Source organism: Lytechinus variegatus, chromosome 2 (genome assembly GCF_018143015.1).
Source record: "Lytechinus variegatus isolate NC3 chromosome 2, Lvar_3.0, whole genome shotgun sequence".
Taxonomy (NCBI): domain Eukaryota; kingdom Metazoa; phylum Echinodermata; class Echinoidea; order Temnopleuroida; family Toxopneustidae; genus Lytechinus; species Lytechinus variegatus.
In genome coordinates, this window is record NC_054741.1 from 24,731,205 (window position 1) to 24,752,607 (window position 21,403).

The 21,403-nt window shown below is 34.1% G+C and overlaps 1 protein-coding gene across 1 annotated transcript; it reads left to right on the top strand.

Moving 5' to 3' along the window:
• Window positions 1–152: 152 nt before the first annotated feature.
• On the top strand, window positions 153–15,711 carry LOC121407658 (galactokinase-like). Its single transcript, XM_041598834.1, has 7 exons — window positions 153–409; window positions 7,971–8,160; window positions 8,677–8,932; window positions 9,341–9,522; window positions 10,432–10,585; window positions 13,395–13,557; window positions 15,104–15,711. Exons 1-7 carry the CDS (start codon window positions 236–238, stop codon window positions 15,173–15,175), a joined length of 1,191 nt encoding a protein of 396 aa, XP_041454768.1. The 5' UTR covers window positions 153–235; the 3' UTR covers window positions 15,176–15,711.
• The last annotated feature ends 5,692 nt before the right edge of the window (window positions 15,712–21,403 follow it).

Below are 21,403 nucleotides of genomic sequence, written 5' to 3' on the forward strand. Positions count from 1 at the left end.
TAGTCTACCCATAGAGATATATACTTCTCTATGAGTCTACCCCCCCCCCCCCTCCCGACATCGATCGTCGCGCCTTGAGCTTGCGAAATGCATGCCTCGCCGATATCAAGCGCGCGGCCGGCGCGGCTACTTTGCTTGCGGCGCAAATTTCGTCATCCACAAGTAGAAGCAGAACAGACAACGAAACCAACTCCGCAAAATCGTCAGTTAATTTGAGATTTTGAGTACGATCAGTATGGCAGCAAACGGCATCACAGTTGTAGAAACCGTCTCCGAACTACTGGGCAAGGCGAACTCGGCATTTGAGGAGAAATTTGGAGAAAAGGCGACCGTGGCAGGATGTGCCCCTGGACGAGTGAATCTGATCGGTGAGCACACGGATTACAACGATGGGTTTGTTTTCCCAATGGTGAGTGCCCGGAGATGCGGCAAGCATGCATGAAAACTTTCGTTGGAAATGTGTGATGATGTACGTGCCAACGTGTCGTGTGTGCGACTCGTGTTTGTTTTGTGGGTGTGTCGGGGGCTCGGCCAAGCTTTTGTTTTTGTCAATCACGATGCATTCCCAAACAAATCGATTTACTAGGTTAGAGTGATTTGAGTATATGAAACATGATATGAAAATTATAATTAAAGAAAATGGTCATGGTAATGTTAATGTATATTGTTAAACTGTTATTAAACCAAGCCTGAATTCCATATTCTAGAGCAATGAATGAGGTTTACAGATAGTATGGTCAGTTCCCCCATGTCTGCGCGGTCTCCCAAGTCTGCGCACCCGCGTATCTGCGCGATTCTAGTTAAAGAAGATACGCAACGAGCACGAACTTTACGAATGCAATACATAGGCAGGTATTCATTAAAAAATCCGACTCAAAATGGTGGAAAAATAATAAATTCAGGGCATTTCATGTGACAGCCTCAAAAATGCAGCCTTTGTCATGAAAATCCCCGAAACGTGCAAAGTGAATGAGTGCGCAAACATGGGGTACCATTGTTTTTTTCAATCTGAAAATGACTGCCCGCAGTTTTTTCAAGAAAATCCTATATTTTCTTTTATTTTTGATGAGAAATTTGGTACCTGCACTTACTCTTAATAATATAAGGAACATTATCAACTCAAAGATTTTGTGTAATAAGAAAAAAATCATGTTAAATCTGAACTCAAATTGTTAGGTGCACAGACTTGGGGCCCACCATCATAGTAATCTAGATATCTATGTGAAAACATGGCTGTATTGACTTTAACTAAATCAATTTAAAGGACAAGTCCATCCCAATAAAAACTCGATTTGAATAAAAAGAGAAAAATTCAACAAGCATAACACATAAAATTTCATCAAAATTGGATGTAAAATAAGAAAGTTGTGGCATTTTAAAGTTTTGCTTCATTTCACAAAACGGTTACATGTATATGCACATCTCGGTCGGTATGCAAATGAAGAACTGATGACATCACTATTTCTTTTGTATTTTATTGTATGAAATATGAATTATTTTTATTTTCTCGTCATTGCCATGTGAAATGAAGTTTCATTCCTCCCTGAACATGTAAAATTTCATTATTTTAACATCTTGTGCTTCAGGCAAGGAGGTCCTAATCGTTGAATTGGTAATAATTAAAATATTGAATAATTTAAACAATAAAAAAACAAAAGAAATAGTGAGTGACATCATCGACTCTTTCATGTAGATGTAAGTGGCTCGTTCATTTAACTATTTTGTTAAAAATAAGCGAAACTTTGAAATGTCAACTTATTTTACATCCGATTTTGATGAAATTTTCAGCATTGTGCTTGTCTGATTTTGCTCTATTGATTCAAATCAACATTTTTCTGAGGTGGACATGACTATTAAGGTTAAGTTATAAAATAGAAAATAAAGCAATCCTTACTTGGCTAATCCTGTGTGTCCTTACGTTTTTCTGACTTGACAGTGCTTTTCTCTGTGGTTGTCCACTCAATCGAGCTGGAATTCTTTCTAAACATGGTTCGCAGATTGTCATGAGTGGGATTATTGTATTTTGGTTGCATTATTTAAAGTTAAGAATTAATCTATTCTAATCTTGTACACAAACAATTATACAATAATGGCATTGTATGATTTGTATTGATTTGCTTATTCCTGCTTACGGTAATTGTGATGGATTGCATAAACCATGTATATTCATTTGTAAGATGAAGATTGGAGGCCCACATGTGTTACTATTACTTTCATTTGAGTTTGAGTTTATCTACTTAAAGAGAAATTCCAGTAGTTGCAGTAAACACTGATTTCATGAGAAAGTCTGTAAAACAAGGCTTAATTGTCAGTATATCATCGAGGATCTAGATCTGGTAACGTTACATAAACTGAAGTTTGTGAAATCTTGAAATCTACGCTGAAAAATGTTCAGACTGAAGATCCCCAACACAGCGCACGTGGGACAGTGTTTAATTATTGCTTCGAATGTCGGGCCCGGCGCTCTACCCGAATCCTGTGCTTATTTGCTGATTTCTCAGCAATTACACATTTTCTTCCAGAATCCTTTGGCACATATGTTTTATTTATACAAACAGACACTTTGGTGGTCATTTCATTGGATTCTGTACAAACTCATTTTGATATCATTACCAAAACTAGCATTTACCTTTAACAACAATAACAATAAGATTACAATGTGATAACATCACAGCACAAACATAACTATTCTAGTATACAGATGTAATTGCTTACATTATAAAAGACAAAATAAGAATACAAACAATAGATTTCAAGACATAAATGTGACATACATGTACGTGTATAAACCTAAAACAAATGTTATAACATTTTTTTAAGATCCCAGTCACAGTTTCCAAGAATGTTCATAATCTAACAAAAAAATAGGTGTATGGTTGAATGTTGTTGTTAAGAAGGAACCAGAAGGTAGCGAAGTGCTAGTAGAGACAGATTCCTTCAAATCTTTGGTATTTTTACATAAAAGAAATATGTGTGAACAGTGAATAATACTATAAATATTTAACTGAGGGGGGGGATGAATACAACACAGTGTTTGAAAAATCACCATGTTATATAAAACATAATAAGAATTAGAGTTAGAAAAACTACGCTTAGTACGCTGAAGGGATGATGTTATGTACCAATTAAACAGGGTTAACTGTAAAAGCAAGCCCTATCACATTTTGCGCAATGTTTTTTATTACCATCGGCATGCATCACTCAAGTATGGTACACATATTATAGCTTACTACTGGCACTATAAAGCAGATTATGAAATATCATCCATGGAAAATTTGTTAATAGCACAGGTGAGCAAATAAAGGTGACATTATTTATCAGATCAAAATTTGGCATGACTCCATGACTGCTAATTGAATCGTGTCTGTACACGTATATCTTGTACCGTGTACAGGTACATTCAGTAGTAGGCTATTGCATTCTAGAGTTCCAGAAATTCAAGCATGTCAGTAAAACAGGTATCTGAATAAAGGAGTTATATGAAATTGTACAAACTCATGGGGTGAAATATTGATGATGATTTTGATGGTGATGATAATACTATTTTTTTTATCTGAATAGTTTTTAATGGAATCCAAATTCCAAAATAAGAGAATTAAATATTAGAAAAGGATTCCTTGTTTGATATTCATTATTATATAACCCCACACCTCCACCTTTATGCCAGGTAATGAAATGTCTATTAGATGTGTACAAATTTAAAGTTCATGGAATATTTGAACCTTTCTCAACTCTTGTATGTTTGTGTTTTTCCCATGTTTTATGATATGGCTTTATGCCAAAGTTACCATGCCGATTATTTTGGCCCCGTTTCATAAAATTTGTTATCTCACAGTGGGGTTTTGTTTGAAGATTCTGCCAAATCCTATGCTTGGTTACTTTTCAAATACACAGTCACCTCTGAAATATACAAATGCTCAAAATACAAAATGTACACAAAAGATGTAGAAACTTAATTTCTTTCATATTATGATACCAATTACAAGTACCAAACATTCCTAACTTCCTACTTTTATCAAGTTTAGAACTCCTTTGACCATTACCGGTATATTTTTATGATTCATTTGATTTTTATTTTCATATTAGTGGGGGAAAATTGATCTCATGTAAAGTCATATGGTAGCACATGATGAATGTTATTAAAAACTTTAGTTATTCTCTTTAATAGCTTTGATTTTAATGAGCTTATTTATCTGTTATTCAGTGTCATAAAACTCATAATAGTTCATTGAAATTTCAATTGAGAAAAATACTGTTTATCTAAAGTAAGAGAAAACGTTACTTTTCTATACATAGTAACAATTTAGTTTCAGTGATCGGTGTCAACGTTGATGAAAAACTTAAAATTCATTGATATAAACAAGGAATTAGTTATTAAATTTGCTGTTGTAATTGATCCATTTTCAAGTCAGAAGTGGTGTTTGAATTGTATCAGTCACTCACAAGTCACCCTTTTCTTTTTTTTTCTTCACAGATATCTAGCAGACATAAAGCATACATTTTAGATGAATGACCTTATAGTGATAACTGTGAAATTACACTCCCTATCTATATGCCAATATTTGATCAGTGCCAAATGTTTACTCTGAGCAAACCACTCCTAGACTCATCAGTAATACTACAGATCTGTGATTGATGATGAACTCAAATATTTCCAGGAAATTGATGTTTTGATTGTGATCTAATGACGCAAATCATTGAACTCTCAATTGTTGAACTTGAGGAACAAAACTCTGAGAAGGGTCACATGGAGTTCAAATTTTTAATCTTTCATACTAGACCAGCACCTTCAGGAAAAAATTGTAAACTTACATGTAGCTGAAAGGAAAATTGAAGTATTACTTTGTTATTTTGCATAACGGTACTTTTTAACCCTAATTCTCCCGGGGTATTTTGATTCTTGTCATTACAGGTCCATTATGGCCCCCCTTAAGATCTCGGCCGCAGATTGCACGATCAAAACGAAAATTTGCATGATGGAAGAGAATGACGTAATCTACGCAGTTGCATTGGCAAATTTCACTGAATTCATTTCTATTTTATATGAATTATGCTAATTTATTCATATAATCATACTTTTTGCTCTGATTTACTAAATAAAGCTCCTAGAATGCTAATTTTGGTGAAAATATTCTTTATAGCATTCCTAACAATCGTGAATGAAAAAATTCTGGTACCATGACCGATTTCTTACGTATTTTATTGTTTTTTTAATTTCTTATGTATTTCTTTGTTTTTTCACTTTTTGTTCTTTATTGTTTTTTGATGGAAATCGTTCCTGACTTAATTCTGATCATAAACAAGGCAAAATTAATGAAGATTAGTCAGTAAAAGTAGTTCATGATACATTTATGAATATTGGCTTAATACACAATTTTCATTGGATTTGTACATGAAATCACATTTATGAGCAATTTTGGGTCTGACATGCACTCACATAATGTTGCGTAATGTCGTAACCACGTACCCGGGCGTCACAAATTTAGTCTCAAAATTTGCGCGAGACTTCAGAGTAAAAAGTCAGTGAGCGGCGAGGTCAAAATATTTTGCGCAGCAGATATATCGCGATAATTGTCGAGGGGAGCGGGCCATTATGGCCCCCCCCCCCGGGAGAATTAGGGTTAAATATCCTTGTACAGACACCAAAGCCTGTGAGATAGAACACTAAATATTACTGTACCACATTGGCAAGTTGCTGGTAAAGAAAGATGATCAAGAATTAGATTGCTGCAACTTTCTATAAAATTGATGATCATTGATCATTCATGATTTTCTTTTTCATAAGTTTAGTATTGTATTTAAACCTAAGAGAAAGGACTTTTTATGAAGAATTGATAATAATACGGGAGCTATCAAATCATTTGTATGACATCTAGAAAGTATATTTGGAAATGTTCTTCTGCAAAGGTTTCAAACTGTTTGCTCTTTATTGCTGAGTCACGTTGATCAGCTTAAAGGTTAGTTACATGTACATGTAGGCTAACCAATTTGCAGTAGTCCGTACATCTACGCGCTGTGATTCATGCGAATATGACCTTCAGTAGAAACCTGACAATAGTATTTGATGATTTCTCAATGCTAGACAGTAAACACCAGTTTTTAGATGCTTTGTTAGCATGCATAGCTTTCCCAATCACTTGAAAACAGTTTCATCCACTATTAAAATCAAACCAGAATCCAGAACTGAATTTCATCTTTAAAATCATGGCTTCTGTTGTCTACATGTACATGTGGGCTTAAAGTTATATCAGATTTTAAACTTACATGTAGGCTACATGTTAAGTATCAAGTAAAACCAGACAAACAAAATACTGGCATTTGCATCAAAATCAGACAAATTACAAATTAAGGAGATTTTAAATGTTTTCATGGTTACATGTTCTACATGTATGCGTGTCCCCAATGAGCAAGCTCGATCATGATGAGTATATATTCCCAACTTATTTTTTTTGTATTTTATTATATGTAATTAGTGTCTTTAAAATTTTTTCTTTCAAGAATGAAAATATTAAATTGACTACTACTATTGAATGTTCATGATGGTGTGTATATAATTGTGTTAACAAAATTTTGCTAAACTTCAAAATTCAGTAACTGTTAAATAATTTATTCAGATCAGATTTTGATGATATTTTCATCATTTTGCTCAGTGAATGTGGGGTAACTCTGTTTATTAAAATATAACAATTTTCAGCCTGAAGTAGGCCTACCGCTTTTGCCGCTTGGATATTCTCAGTTATATTATCATCACATGTTCTGACCTGCATAACCCTACATATGGTCATCAGGATACATGTAGTTGAACCTTGGTTGCACTGCTCCACTGTAGGCCTGTACATGTACTTGAGGTTTCTGAAAGTGATCTTTACTTGACATGATCGTGAACTACTATCGTGCAATTAGATCCTCTCTGATATTTTGATAAAGGGTTTAACTTTAGTATTCGAGTCCAGGGGGGTGTTTCACAACTATTTAGGCATGACTTAGAGTTGTACTTACATGTACATGTAAATGTTGACACGTACATGATATGCAACGCGCAATGTTATTGATTAAAACGCAGTAGTGGGCGTCCTCTTGACATGATCTGACTAATGTGGTCATGCCTTTTACAACTCACACATACTGGCATTTTAAGTGCGACTCTAAGTCATACTTAAATCTTTGTGAAACACCCCCAGAACTGAAGTACATGTAGGTCCAGTGTTAACATTCATGCCTATGCGTTATAAAATATTGTACTTTTCCTTCTTTCCATCAGTGCTTGAAAAAAAAACTCATTCAAAGACATGGCTCGTAATTTCCTGAATGAACAATAAGATACCATTTCTGAATAAACCTTTGATGTTACTGCAGAGATGCCAAGTGCAAAGACCAGCTATGCGTGAGATTTTCTGTGAATCTGAGTGAGATCACAGACATTGTGTACAATGTATATGGGGATAGGCTGTCATAGTTGCGTGAGACAGAGATTTAAGGGGATGAACAGGAGTCCAAAATGCTTGAGTCTCACGCATAATGCGTGAGACTTGGTAGCTCTGGCTGTTAGATACATTTACTGTGCTATTTTGTTTGAAAGAAGGTTGTTTGTTTTTACAGTATGTGGTAATTTGAACTGTACTTGTATGCCATCGTAAATAGACTTTCATAACCTTTATGGAATGGGATCATGTTTTTATTACAGGTTCCTGCTGCAAGTTGATTAAACTTAAGCAATTTTTACATTTCTGTGTATATTGGTACTCCTTAATTCAATGCCGGATTTCGCCCTTTTTTTAAAAGAATGATACTAAAAGATGGTAAAAATCTAAATATTGCATACACCTTTCAAGCGGGGCCTATGGAGCAGCCCAGTACCAGTCCAGTACCAGTCCTCGATAGAAGCAATGATACATAAAATGTGTTGTATAAAAAAATAGGTCGTATAATCACATCTGAAATATATATTTATATTTTTCAAATATCAATAGGCATTGCCGCAGGTTACAATTCTGGTAGGACGGAAGACATCGTCTGGAGTTTGTCGCGTTCTGACCACAGCTGAAGGAACGGATGAACCCAAGTACACTGAATTTCCTGTTCCTACCGCAGAAAAGCCACTAGAACCTGGTCTACCCAAATGGGCCAATTATGTGAAGGGTGTGGTACAGAACTTCAAAGGTATGTTTGTATTGGGGAGAACAGAAAGCTCAGAGAGGTAGAGGGAGGGAGTATTACATGATCAACTGGTCAAAAACCCATTATACATTGACTTCATAACATTACACATTAGGCCTATGCATTCATATAATAATAATAATAACAATTTTATATACCTCAAATTTGCAAATTGCCTCTTAGCGGTTAAGAGAAAGGAAAATGAAGTATATAGGAAATAGAAATATGATTTGATAAAGTCATTTACCCAAAACATTCACATATTTACAGGTTAAAATGAAAAAAAATTATAGAAAAGTTACACTAAATATGAAACATGATAGAATTTAGTATTTTGGACCAGATAAAAGCACAGTGCGCTCAATAGGCCTTGCCCCATATATAGAATAAAGTTTCAGTATAATTGATGACTTGTTGAAATGGGAAAATATGGGGAACATTAAAAAGCAAGTTTTTGAGTAAGTTTACCCTTCATATCCTTTGAAAAAATATCTGATTTAATTACACCTTTGCTTCCAGGTACACTGTGTTCATTTGATGCTGCCGTTGTGACATCGGTACCTCTTGGGGGTGGTGTGTCCAGCTCTGCCTCCCTGGAGGTGGCTACCTACACATTCCTAGAGGAACTCACGGGATGCAAAGCATCCAACCTGACGGAGAAGGCCCTCGCTTGTCAGAAGGCAGAACATGATTTTCCCAAGATGCCGTGTGGGATCATGGACCAGTTTGTCTCTGTGATGGCGCAGGAAGGAAGTGCTTTACTGTTGGATTGTAGGTAAGTTTACCCAGTGCAGAGAAAACATTTTCCTTTCAATCATGTGGTGTCATCATAGGTCATTCTGTACAAACTTTTACAGTTTATGGAATAATAAGGGATATATTTATGATTGTATATATTTCATATGTTAATATTATATTTTGACATGTTTTTTTTTAAAGATGCTGAATTGACGGCAGCTATCACTTCATGTTCATTTCTAACTAACAAGGTCTCAAGTTTTGTTCTTAGATATCCACATCATACATGTTTCTTCTGTTATCAAATTAATATACAACATTATATAGCACATATAACACAAGACAATGAAATAAAATTGATGTTTATCCTATTCCTTCCACACTGCTCTTTCTTGGATATTTCTGTCTCTCAAATGTTTTTCTTCTTTGAATTCATCATCAATAGGACGATGGGTACCACCCAGGTACCCCTTAGTGACCCAAATGTGGTGGTCCTCGTCACAAATTCCAACGTCAAGCACGAGCTTACGGGCAGTGAGTACCCCACAAGGAGGAAACAGTGTGAAGAGGCTGCTGCTATGCTGGGCAAGAAGAGTCTCAGGGATGCTACCGAAGAGGAATTGAATGGTGAGATCCTGGGGTCACAAGGCATCAATACTTTCAACTGGATATAACTAGGTTATTTAAGCAAAGTCTACAGAAGCCTGTTCCAGACGGAGTTATCTTTTGAATATTAAACAAATATCAAAGTCCTAATTACATTGTCTGGTTGATTTGAAATCCAGTATGATTGAATTATTGGTGCAGCTGCAGAATAGATTTCTGCGTAGTCTTTCTTCCTCATCCATGATAGACATACAAATATCAGATGGAGTTTTGACATATGATCAAATTTCATTTCTCTGACATTGCTGGATTTCACAATAAATTTTTGTATTTTCAAATCATGATTATATACCATTTTTATATTTACTTGCATCGGATGATGATGATGAAAAGCATTTATACTTCTCATGTATTTTTTGTAAATAGATTCAAATAATGATAATGATATTTCCCATCCTTAATGCAACTTGATTCCTATTGTTTTTTGTAATCATGATATGTAAAGACACTACAGAAATACATGCATGAGTTTTAAGTTTCCACAGAAACTCTCATTTGTAAACTAAAAGTGCTCAAAAATTTCTTGTGGCGACATCTTCAAAGTCTCTAGTCCATTTGCAAGTCTACAAGGGGCGTTAGATTTTAGATACACAATTAATTGTGATAAAATTATAATTAATTGTAATCCACAATTAATTGCAATCTGTTTCTGCAAGCATACTGATCTGACAGAAATTACTATTTCAATTGAATAACCTGGGAAATCCCAACGAAACCCCAGTCAAGAATTTTATTTGTGCAAATCTATGCTTTAAGTTGTAAAACTGTAGGTTCATGTTAGTATAAATAGGAATTTGAATTTTATGAGTGCAGAAATCTGCTTTTAAATTCACAAGAGATTTTTCAGATGTTTGATGATCTTTATTACAGATGCTAATAATAATTTTGAGGATGTCACCGTGTTTAACCGAGCACGTCATGTGATTGGTGAGATCAGGAGGACAACAGAGGCTGCAACAGCGCTGCAAAAGGGAGACTATGACCTCTTTGGCAAGTTGATGGTAGAAAGTCATAAATCACTCAGGTGAGAAGCAGAATGGCATTGCTAACAGGTAGCAGTTTGGGAAAATAATAACTGTTTTTTTTTTTTACCCAATAATTCATGCTGATTTTGTTTTTGCTAAAAATGACTACCAGTTTCTGGAAATCACTCTTTTCCTGTATTGCATTTCTTTAAGTATAAGCATTGTCATGCCATAGTAACTGAGCCTTTTTAGCATTTCCATCTCTGTTTTGTTAAGTACTATAATCACATTAATTTATTATTTTTCACAAGATCATATAGTTAGGAAAATATGAATGTACCTGGGTAGCATTTTGTTGTCTGACAAGTTATAATAATAATATAGGGTATTTATATTGCGCACATATCCACCTTGTTAGGTACTCAAGGCGCTCCTATATTACCTAGCTAAGCTAGAGGTTCATAGCGCACACAGCTTTTTCAGGCATTCCTACTGGTACCCATTTACCTCACCTGGGTTGAGTGCAGCACATTGTGGATCAGTTTCTAGCTGAAGGAATTTATGCGTGGCTGGGATTCGAACCCACGACCCTCTGTTTCAAAGTCCGAAGACTAATCCACTGGGCCACAATGCTCCACAATCTTTTGATTTTGATTGGCTGAGAAGCTCTGTTACTATGGAAACTGTCATATAAATTAGGACTTGTTGGATGAAATGTCCAATAATCCCTTTCAGGGAATGTTCCCCTGTGCACATTGTCACAAATATTTGACTGTTACATATTACAAGGTGTATTTGATAAGTCTTGATGAATAAACAATGATGTGTAGATTGTGCTTCAACGTCCTTTATAAGATCTTTATAAGATAAGGGGTGTCTGTCCATAGTCACCTTATTGGGCTTATCATAATTATACAAGGACCATCTTTCCACATTCTGCCACTTTTGTAACTGCTTAGCTTCATTAGTGTCCCTGAAAGATTTGTAAAGATATTTGATCCTGGCCTGAAAACGGGACAGAAGATCTTCATTCATTTATCTCTGTTTTAAATTTTGGAATATACAGGATTCTGAATACTCTATGCATTATTAAAATGACTTTGAATTAGAATTTCCTTACTCAGCTATAATATATAATTTATTGTCTTTCCAATGAAAAAGGTAAAAGGGGAAATTTGCCATCCAGGCATAATCCTGCTATAGGCAACATAATTGTATAGTATAGAATAGTATGTATAGCAGTATAGTATTTATTTTCCGTATAAGAATAAAAGAATACAAAACGGATGGAAGCCCATATTCAATTTTGTCAACATGACAATACTGTTCTTCCATGGGGTCCATATATACAATAAAAAGTAAACATATAAAAGAAGCATAACATACACAGTAAATCAAACAAAATAACAAAAGTGATATAAAAAAAACACCTACTACTTATTATTCTAAGAGTCAATACATGTAGTTTGGCAAGAATTCACACAAAATATTTTATAAAGTGAATGAATTGAATGAATTAGGCTGCTATCATATTATTGAAATAAGTTTTCGCAAGGAGCAAATTACTGTTGTAGGTAAGGAATAATAAAATGAATATACAATGATTGTAAACTGTCATATAACACAAGATTTTGGTTCACTCATACAATTTTAAGAGGACAACTGAAGTAAGAGCATAAAAATAGATAACTACTGTATTTGCTGCTAAGCTGCTGAAGAATCCTTATGTAAAGAGAATGTGATTGTAAGATATTTTATCCTGGTCAGAAAGGGGAATACAATATTTTTTTTGTTCCATATTTTCAAACTTGTTTTATGTACCAGATTCTGAGTACATGTTGTCCCTGCATTAGTAAAATGACATTCAATATGAATTGGATTTCTTAAAGGACAAGTCCACCCCAAAAAAACTTGATTTGAATAAAAAGAGAAAAATTCAACAAGCATAACACTGAAAATTTCATCAAAATCGGATGTAAAATAAGAAAGTTATGACATTTTAAAGTTTCGCTTCATTTCACAAAACAGTAATATGCACATCTCGGTCAGTATGCAAATGAGGGAACTGATGACATCACTCACTATTTCTTTTGTATTTTATAACATGAAATATGAAATATTTTGATTTTCTCGTCATTGTCATGTGAAATGAAGTTTCATTCCTCCCTGAACACGTGGAATTCCATTTTAACATTTTGTGCTTCAGGCAAGGAGGTCCTAATCGTCAAATTCGTAAAAAATTGAAATATTGTATAATTCAAACAATAAAAAACAAAAGAAATAGTGAGTGACATCATCAACTCTCTCATTTGGATGTAACTGGCTCGTTCATAACTATTTTGTTAAAAAAATAAGCGAAACTTTGAACTGTCATAACTTTCTTATTTTACATCCAATTTTGATGAAATTTTCAGCATTGTGCTTATCTGATTTTTCTCTATTGATTCAAATCATAATTTTTCTGAGGTGGACTTGACCTTTAACTAGTGAATATTTACTGAGAATAGATTATGAGGTATATGTTGTTGTAATCATTCCAGTGAGTGCCCATGACCTGTAATGGCCTGCTGGCAGAGTCTGCTGGAGATGATGGATTAAATCCTGCTGGTTCCCACATATTTTCTCATTCCTATTCAGTCTGAACATGCAATATGGAAACATAGTTTATCTTTGTCTAATATGAGTAACTATAGTGTTAGTGTGTGTGTGTCTTTTTTGTAGAGAACTTCAAAATGAAATTGAATTTTGAATCATAAATTGTATCTACTGGATGCAAGCCAAGAATTCTTTACAGCAGTTAGAATCTCTCCTATTGGACTGGAATATTCTTGTTTTTTAGAAATATATTTTCTGTCCTTTTGTATTTAGTGGTGACTACGAGGTTAGCTGTCCAGAATTAGACCAGCTGGTCGAGGCGGCCATGTCAGTTGATGGTGTTTATGGATCACGCATGACGGGAGGAGGTTTTGGAGGATGCACGGTAACGCTCCTCAAGAAGGATGCTATCGAACGTGCTGTACAAACCATCAAGGTAAGTGCCGTGTGAACTGAACCCATCTGCCCATTTGTTGGACTACAGTTTAACTTAAACCATGGTTTATACTTGGCCTGTATTCTGAAGTCAGGTTTAACTTAGACCATGGTCTAACTTTGCTCAAATTATGGGGAGCCAAAAGTTCAAAAATTCTGTTTACATTGTACATTATGTTTACTATTGTGTATCCTTTTGCTTTCATAATGGAGAAAATACTTCAGTTATCATTCCCAGACAATTATGAACAATTTGGGTGTCTTATGAGTTAATAAATTGAATGTGTACTGTTAGGGATTTGTGCTCCAATTGGCTCTCCATAGCTAAACCACAACTTTAAACCAGTTCAGAATACGGGCCTTGTGGCTTAATTATGGATAACCAAGTGTGATGCAAAGTCATATAATAAGATGATCAATTTATAGGTGACACAACATTTGCCGGCGACAATCGCTCTGGGCTTTATTTCGACTAAGATATAGGTTCAGGATTGCAAGAGGGTTTTATGTTAGGATTAGGGTTATATTAAGGGTAGGGTATAGTATCAAATCCATGGTTAAAGTTGGCCATTCCATTGAATGGAATTTGCCGTGGAGCAAATATCATGGCACCCGATCATCACTCTCTATTCTTAGATCATTTTAAATTGTCTTGGAAGGATATACAATAGTTTTCTACACGCTTTGACCACTAACAAGAACCCAGTAAACACATTACACGATAATTAATGTTTTTAAATTCTTCACTTCCCATAATAATTTTAGCCGCGAGATGGACTATGGTTTGAATTAAACCATAGTTCAGAGTACAGGTCATTGAGCTCTGTGCCTGTGCTAGGCATTATGAAAAATATGTTTTATATTGAAATTCAAATTGTGTGCTTACACATTAAGAATAAGAAGTTGAAGGTAGAGTATGTGATATAATATACCTTGTAGGAAAATTATGAAGTACATATTGGATTATACATTGATATGGAGCTATGTGGGTAGATGTACCATAGATAAAGGAAATGACCATTGTACCTAATTTTTCTCTTGCATTAATGTCCCATTTCCATGCTTGTGATTTCACGCTTTGGATTGCTAACAAAAAACAGGAAAGAGGAACAATGTAATTGATTTTCCAAGCTATGATTAAGTGATGTGAAAAGATCGTAAGGCAGGCATTGAATTTATTCTGAAGTCTTCATAAATCTTTTAACATAAACTTTTCACTCTGGAAGAATGTGACATTTTTACAATTAATACTTACAATGATGCAAGTGGTCATGTTATTTTTTTTATCAACAAAAAAAGTAATGATTTTCGAGATACACAATAGAAACATTCATTTTAATCTAATCAAATTCATTATTTTCATGCCATCACCTTTATATTTTTACATAAGATAGGAAAGTACTTGTACATGTACATCTGTTGATGTTGATATTTCTATCAGCATTTTGACACAACACTTTGAATGACCACATTGTCATGATATGTTATAATTTTACTTTATTTCTAAAAAAATTTTCATGTATATTTACTTGGTTTTTTTTTCGCAGGAGAAATACAGTGGTACACCAACCTTTTACCTATCGGTTGCATCCAAGGGTGCTCATGGGCTGAAGCTTTGAACTTGACAGCAAATCAGCAACTTTCTATATTTCTTCAAGTATTTACCCACACAGTAAGCAATCTTAATAAGGAGGAGCAGTCATTTTGGTATTCTTTTCCTTGTTCGTCTGCGAGGACTCAAGCAGCTGCCTCATTGAAATCAGCAGCTGCCATATTTATCATCTAACTTGAAAGAGTGTGAATCAAGAAGCTGTGAATGAAGAAACGGCTTTTACAGAGATTTAATCCACAGTTGTACTGATGTCATGAAACGTTTGTGACGGGCTGAAATTTGGTGTTTCTGATCATTTGTATGATGCTGTAACGTCGGCTATTGTAAATTTTGATCTCGCGCAAGTTTTGAACACGGTTTGCAAATCACAAAGTATTATTAGGTGCAAATATTTAACAGAATTGATTCATTATCACGTATATTGTATCATGAACCTTTGTAAAGATTTGAAATGAATCATGATTAAGCAGCTGCTGTTATACTTACCTAGAAGTTTTATAGGGATGGGAACTGGGAAGGTGATGATATGTGACTCAATTATAACATGTCAGCAAAAAAGAGAAAAAAAATACATGAAGAAATGGGCCTTAATACGATGATAAAATGTGAAAAATGGTATTATGTCACTAGGATTTCCAAATTTAATCAAATTATAGCAAATAAATCATTGTATTTTTGAGGAGTTCATTCTCATTGTCTAAAATTTCACTTTTGCCAAGAAAGTGTCAAGTCCATGATTTGCTGAATTCGCTGACATAAATTATGGTTGCCGAAGTGTCCTGCATTTGCTTTTACATGTCATCAGATGTTCTTGCTCTGTGCTTTTCCAAGCACTTTTTTTTCAGTAAGATTCAAAATGGAAACTGATGGGACCAGACATTGTATATCAGGTATCTGAATATTATATCAGAAGACTTTATAAAGAGTGTCCATAGTATATATTTTACCATTGTATCCAAGTTATATCTTTCCAAATGATTATGTAGTCAAGATGTTTATACCAGTGAATACTTCTCATGAATTCGAGTGGTAGTAATTTTCTTGTAAAGGTGAACATTTTATGAAAATATTTTAAAAAATTTTTTATAGGATGATGCGATGGTGGTATGTGCAAAGATTGTATCAATGCTCATTCGTTTTCAATTTCATAGTACAGAAGTGACTTTATAGCAAACAGGGGAAATATTTTTGAGGACTTAACTTTTTCACTTAAGGTATATTTTTATTGTAACTTTTACCCTTTTATATTTATATTTTCAGAGCACATTTTTCTCACCATATTTGTCTCATGGTATATTTTTTCACTTCATGTGACAATTTTGTTTCATATAAAAGGGAAAATGAGTATTATAGAGATTTACACAAAATTTATTTAGACTTTAAACTGCTTTAAGCAGAAAGTCCAACACCTGTTTACCTGTTTCTGTATTATAGTTGATATGATTTTAAAGGAAATGAATTTACAAAAAATGGTTTGACATCAGTGCAAATGAGACATGATTTTTTCCAATCTTATCAGCTGGTGTGCTTATTTAAATGAAGAGCTCTTAAAATCTCATTTGAAATCAGAATGAAATACTGACTTTAAGTTTATGATATTGAGTAATACACCTTGACCCTCAGCATGAGTCTATGCCATGCTATCCTTCTTGTGTAATATACATGTTATTGTCTATCCACTTGTGTTCTCAAAGATAACACTCCTGTGCTGATCCTCAAAAGCTGAAAATTGCATTTAAAAAATCCATGTCATGCTATAAGCAAACTTTTAAAAAAGTTACTCCAAGAAAGTTATTTCTCTGTTAGTTTTCAGTATCATAATGTATTCATCTATAATCAAAGTATCAATATATTTGATACCTTGGTCATTTAAAATGATAAAGAAGATATATCTTTGGGAGAATTTTTCTTCCTCATTTGACCAAATGACCTGAACAATGTTGGATAACAGAGGGCGACATTTGCCATTTCTGTACTTTGGCAGATATACTTCACAGGACAATGAAATAAGACTTTGTGGTTCTTTCAGAGAAAATGTGTGATGTAATCAGAATATATGTGATTTTGCTGAATATCATTATAATTACCTAACCAAATTAGATTGATTAATGTAGAATATATATGATATATGTTATATGTAGCTACGAACATGACATGTTCCTTACTTGTTAAGAGTTCTGAAATTTGACTTCTTTTCCTGAAAATCATATTTTCAATGGCTCCTGGGATGAGATGTTTGCAGATATGGTCCTGTGCCCCCCCCCCCTTGCTTTCGACTTTTCATCTCAAATACTCTTTAACATCCTTGATGAAACATTTCCACCCTGTGTCTTGAAAATATTTTAGGAAGAAATGGGGTGTATATGTTTTTCAGGGAGAGTCACAAATATTCTTTCATAGACGTTACAGATATATTTTTGTTTATATTACCAGTATTATGTGATGTTTTTCCAGACTAACAAGACAAGGTCTTGGGCTCTGGGTTAAAGTAATATATGATTGATGTTGAAAATCCTTGCTGTATTAGGCTGATTAGAAGTGCATTTAGATGAATGCATATTGTAGATGTAGATGAAGTCATCATGGTAAGTGTAGATCATTTTGATATTGTTATTATTATATTCTTAATCCAAGATAAAATATCATGTGTGCATTAAATTAAACATGGTTCTTTTCACTTTGGGCGATCCACATTATGTATGCTTTCAGAACGGCTTTCAAACCTCTTGATGTTTTCAATTGGATATTGCTGTTTCATTAGATATTCATGTTTTTGATGACATTGCTACTCCTGTGCACTTATGTATGCTTTTAGAACGGCTTTCAAAACTCTTGATGTTTTCAATTGGATATTGCTGTTTCATTAGATATTCGTGTTTTGATGACATTGCTACTCCTGTGCACTTATGTATGCTTTTAGAACGGCTTTAAAAACTCTTTTGATGTTTTCAATTGGATATTGCTGTTTCATTAGATATTCATGTTTTGATGACATTGTACTCCTGTGCACTTGAAATAAATTATTTTAAATATTATTTCAGTTTCATATTTCACAAAGAGACTATGGTTTTGATTTGTGAAGTCCCCCAGCTTGAGATTTACTGATGGCTGTCATGTTTATGGTGAGCAATTATGAAAATGCATAGGGGAAGGCGGGGTAAGTTGAGCATAGGGGCAAGTTGAGCCACCAGCCGCAGGCCAATAATGAATGAGTCAGACATTGTGGTGGTGCCATGTATTGATGACCCATAGCATAACCCCTAACCCCACCACATTGTTTCCAACTTTGAAACAAAAAGTAGTTTTTTAGAGGGAAAAATGTGAATTTCAGCCAAAAAAGTAAAAAAGAGTGTGAAATAGATAAGTGCTTTATAAACACACAAGTCTTTAAATATAATAAAGACATGATAACAACATTATTAGTCCAGGTATGGATCTTCATTCTTGTCATAGTCTTTTATATGATGGATGCATAATAAATGTGTGGATACAAAATTATCGCACTAAGTTCGGACTGGGGTAAGTTGAGCCAAACAGCATGGGGCAAGTTGAGCCATGGTAATTCCTATGGTAATGTATCTTAAAAAAGAAACAAACCATAAAAATCGATTGAAATGCAGGCTGAAAGGAGCAAATTTACATGACTGCTCTTTTCCTTTTACAGGATGTTAGTATTTATAGAGAATTAGCAAGTGAAAAGACTTTAAACAAAAAATTGACATGCTGGTTCTCCCCCATACATTTTGTACATAGTTTTTGTGGCTCAACTTACCCCAGAAGGTGGCTCAAACTTACCCCATATATGGGGCAAGTTGAGCCATTTGACATCGTTTTTTTCAAAGGTCACGATGACTTTCAGTGTTGGGGTAGAAATTTATATATAGGTGGAAAATATTTCAGAAGAATGAAATTTCAAAGCAAGGTACTTATTTCGACAAGATTATTAATCATATCAATTCTAACTTGCAAAAAGCAAAAAGTGTCACAACTTACCCCGCCTTCCCCTACATTTTGCAGTTACAGTTGTGTACAATGTCATGTGTTGGAGTTTGGATATACGTGATGTTTATCATGGATACTTGCACATCTCCCAGATGAGTAGCTGGGAATAATAGCAATCCCTCCTCAATTTCAAATGTAAAAGATGTTATTTTCATTGATTTCATTGACAATCCACGGATTTGGTTACAATAATTACTTATCTAATTAGGGCTGAGGTATATGCTTTTATCTTCAGGCTCGGAAGGTATACTTTCTATGTCAATACTTTCATTGGATGAATCTATTGGCATAGTAGCATTTGATGTCTTGCATTGCCGTTTCTGTTTGTCTAAACAATGCCTGTGTATCTCTAAGAAATGATTCTCATTGGGGACAGTGGTAAAGCTAATTGTCAAAATATTATCAGATATCAAGATCCGGTACATTAATGTGTACTTAATCTTTGTAAAATCATGAAATCTTAGCTCAAATTTAATAATTCCGATGATCACTAACAGGAAAGCATATGTGTATTAATATTGCTTTGATAAATACCAGACATTTGGTGAAATTCCGTGCTTACTTTGCTCATTTCTCAGCGATTACGCATTTTCTTCCAGAACTATTTGGCACATATTTTTTATTCATAGTAAATTTTATTGGATTCTGTTCAAACGTTACCACACCTGGTATTTATCTTTAAAATTGCGTTCATTATTTGATTTGTAATTACTTCACTACATTTGGCTCATTTTGGGAACTCCATTGTTTACTTTACATCTTGTTTATGTTTTCATATTTCTAATTTATTTTCTTTTGATTTTAAAACTTCTAAATCACATTTCTTGTTCTGGTTGTCTCTAAATGTCAAAGCTAAACCAAATTTATGAATATGACAACTCTAACTTTTGAATGTGCATGATGAATACAAAAGTTTAGTTGTACATTTTTTTCCATTTATGAAGTGACAACGCATTAAGAAATAAAGATACTGCAATTTATTTGTATTAAACTGTTAAACATTACGAAACATCGTGTAATCTCAAAGGATTAAGGTGTGCTTGTGATTTTTTCAGCGAAGTGCAGTTGAGTACTTGTCATCATATTTGTTAGCTGTGTATACTATAAATCAATTTGTGTACACCCTTCTGTGTTGATTTTGTTTTGGTTGGCTTTGTTTATAGTTCTTATTGGAAGTGAGAATAAAACTTATTAAGTATCTTCCACTGATGAAATCCATATTTTATTGTTCCAAATAGAAATCTGAAATAGAAATTCTCTCAAAATTCATTTTCCTAATTGATTGTGGGCTTGGCATCCAATGGAGCGCCAGATCAAGGTTGCTCTATCCCTTGAATTGTTGAGTGCCAAACAGGGTAGTAGTAATAACTCCCAACTTTAAATATTTTATGGTCTAACACGGCTCTGGCTTGAACTTTACGAACTGAGCCAACATGGCCGTTTGAGCTTCGAATGCAGTCCTAACCTATCTGTGGTTTGAAACCCCATGACACTTGTTCAGAATTGGCAGTCCGTCAAGGAGAATCAGCCCTAAAAAAATATTCTTGAAAGATTTTTAGGGGATTTTGAATTCACCCAACTGGAGTTCAAATATGGTACATTCATTTGACCAATTGTCTCATACACTAGTCACACTGGAGGCAAAATGAGCCACAATGGAGTCAGATTCAGATTTTGTGCTATGTTCTTGTATAGTCGAAGGGCATTTGTAAAGTTCTAAAAAAAAAATTTGAAAACTGATTTTAGATTGATCACAATGAAGATATTCTTTTCATGAATGCTTTATGCAGGTTAAATTGGATTGTGTAATTTGTTTTGAAATGTATTTTTGAGGTTGAACATGATTAATATGAAATTGGCATTTTATCAAACGAAAAACTGTGGTCTCTAAAATATTTTAAGATTGATGGGCCATCATCGCCCTAAATATTATTACTGTGGATGTATAAGCAGACATGGCTGATGAGAAGAGAAAATAATAAATTTTACTTGTATTACTATATTTTTTTATTCTGTTTTGTGTTATGTTATTACTTTTGTTTGTGCTTCAAGACTTAATATCTTTTGGCGTTGTTGAATTGGTCCTAACTGTCAGAATTGCATGAATATTGCCTCATATATATTTGCACCTACTCTGATGGTCCTGCAGAAAATAGACGTCCTGTTTTAAGTATTATCAAAGAATTACAGTGTACTCTTTTTTATGGTCTAATACTGTTGAAGATGGTAATTT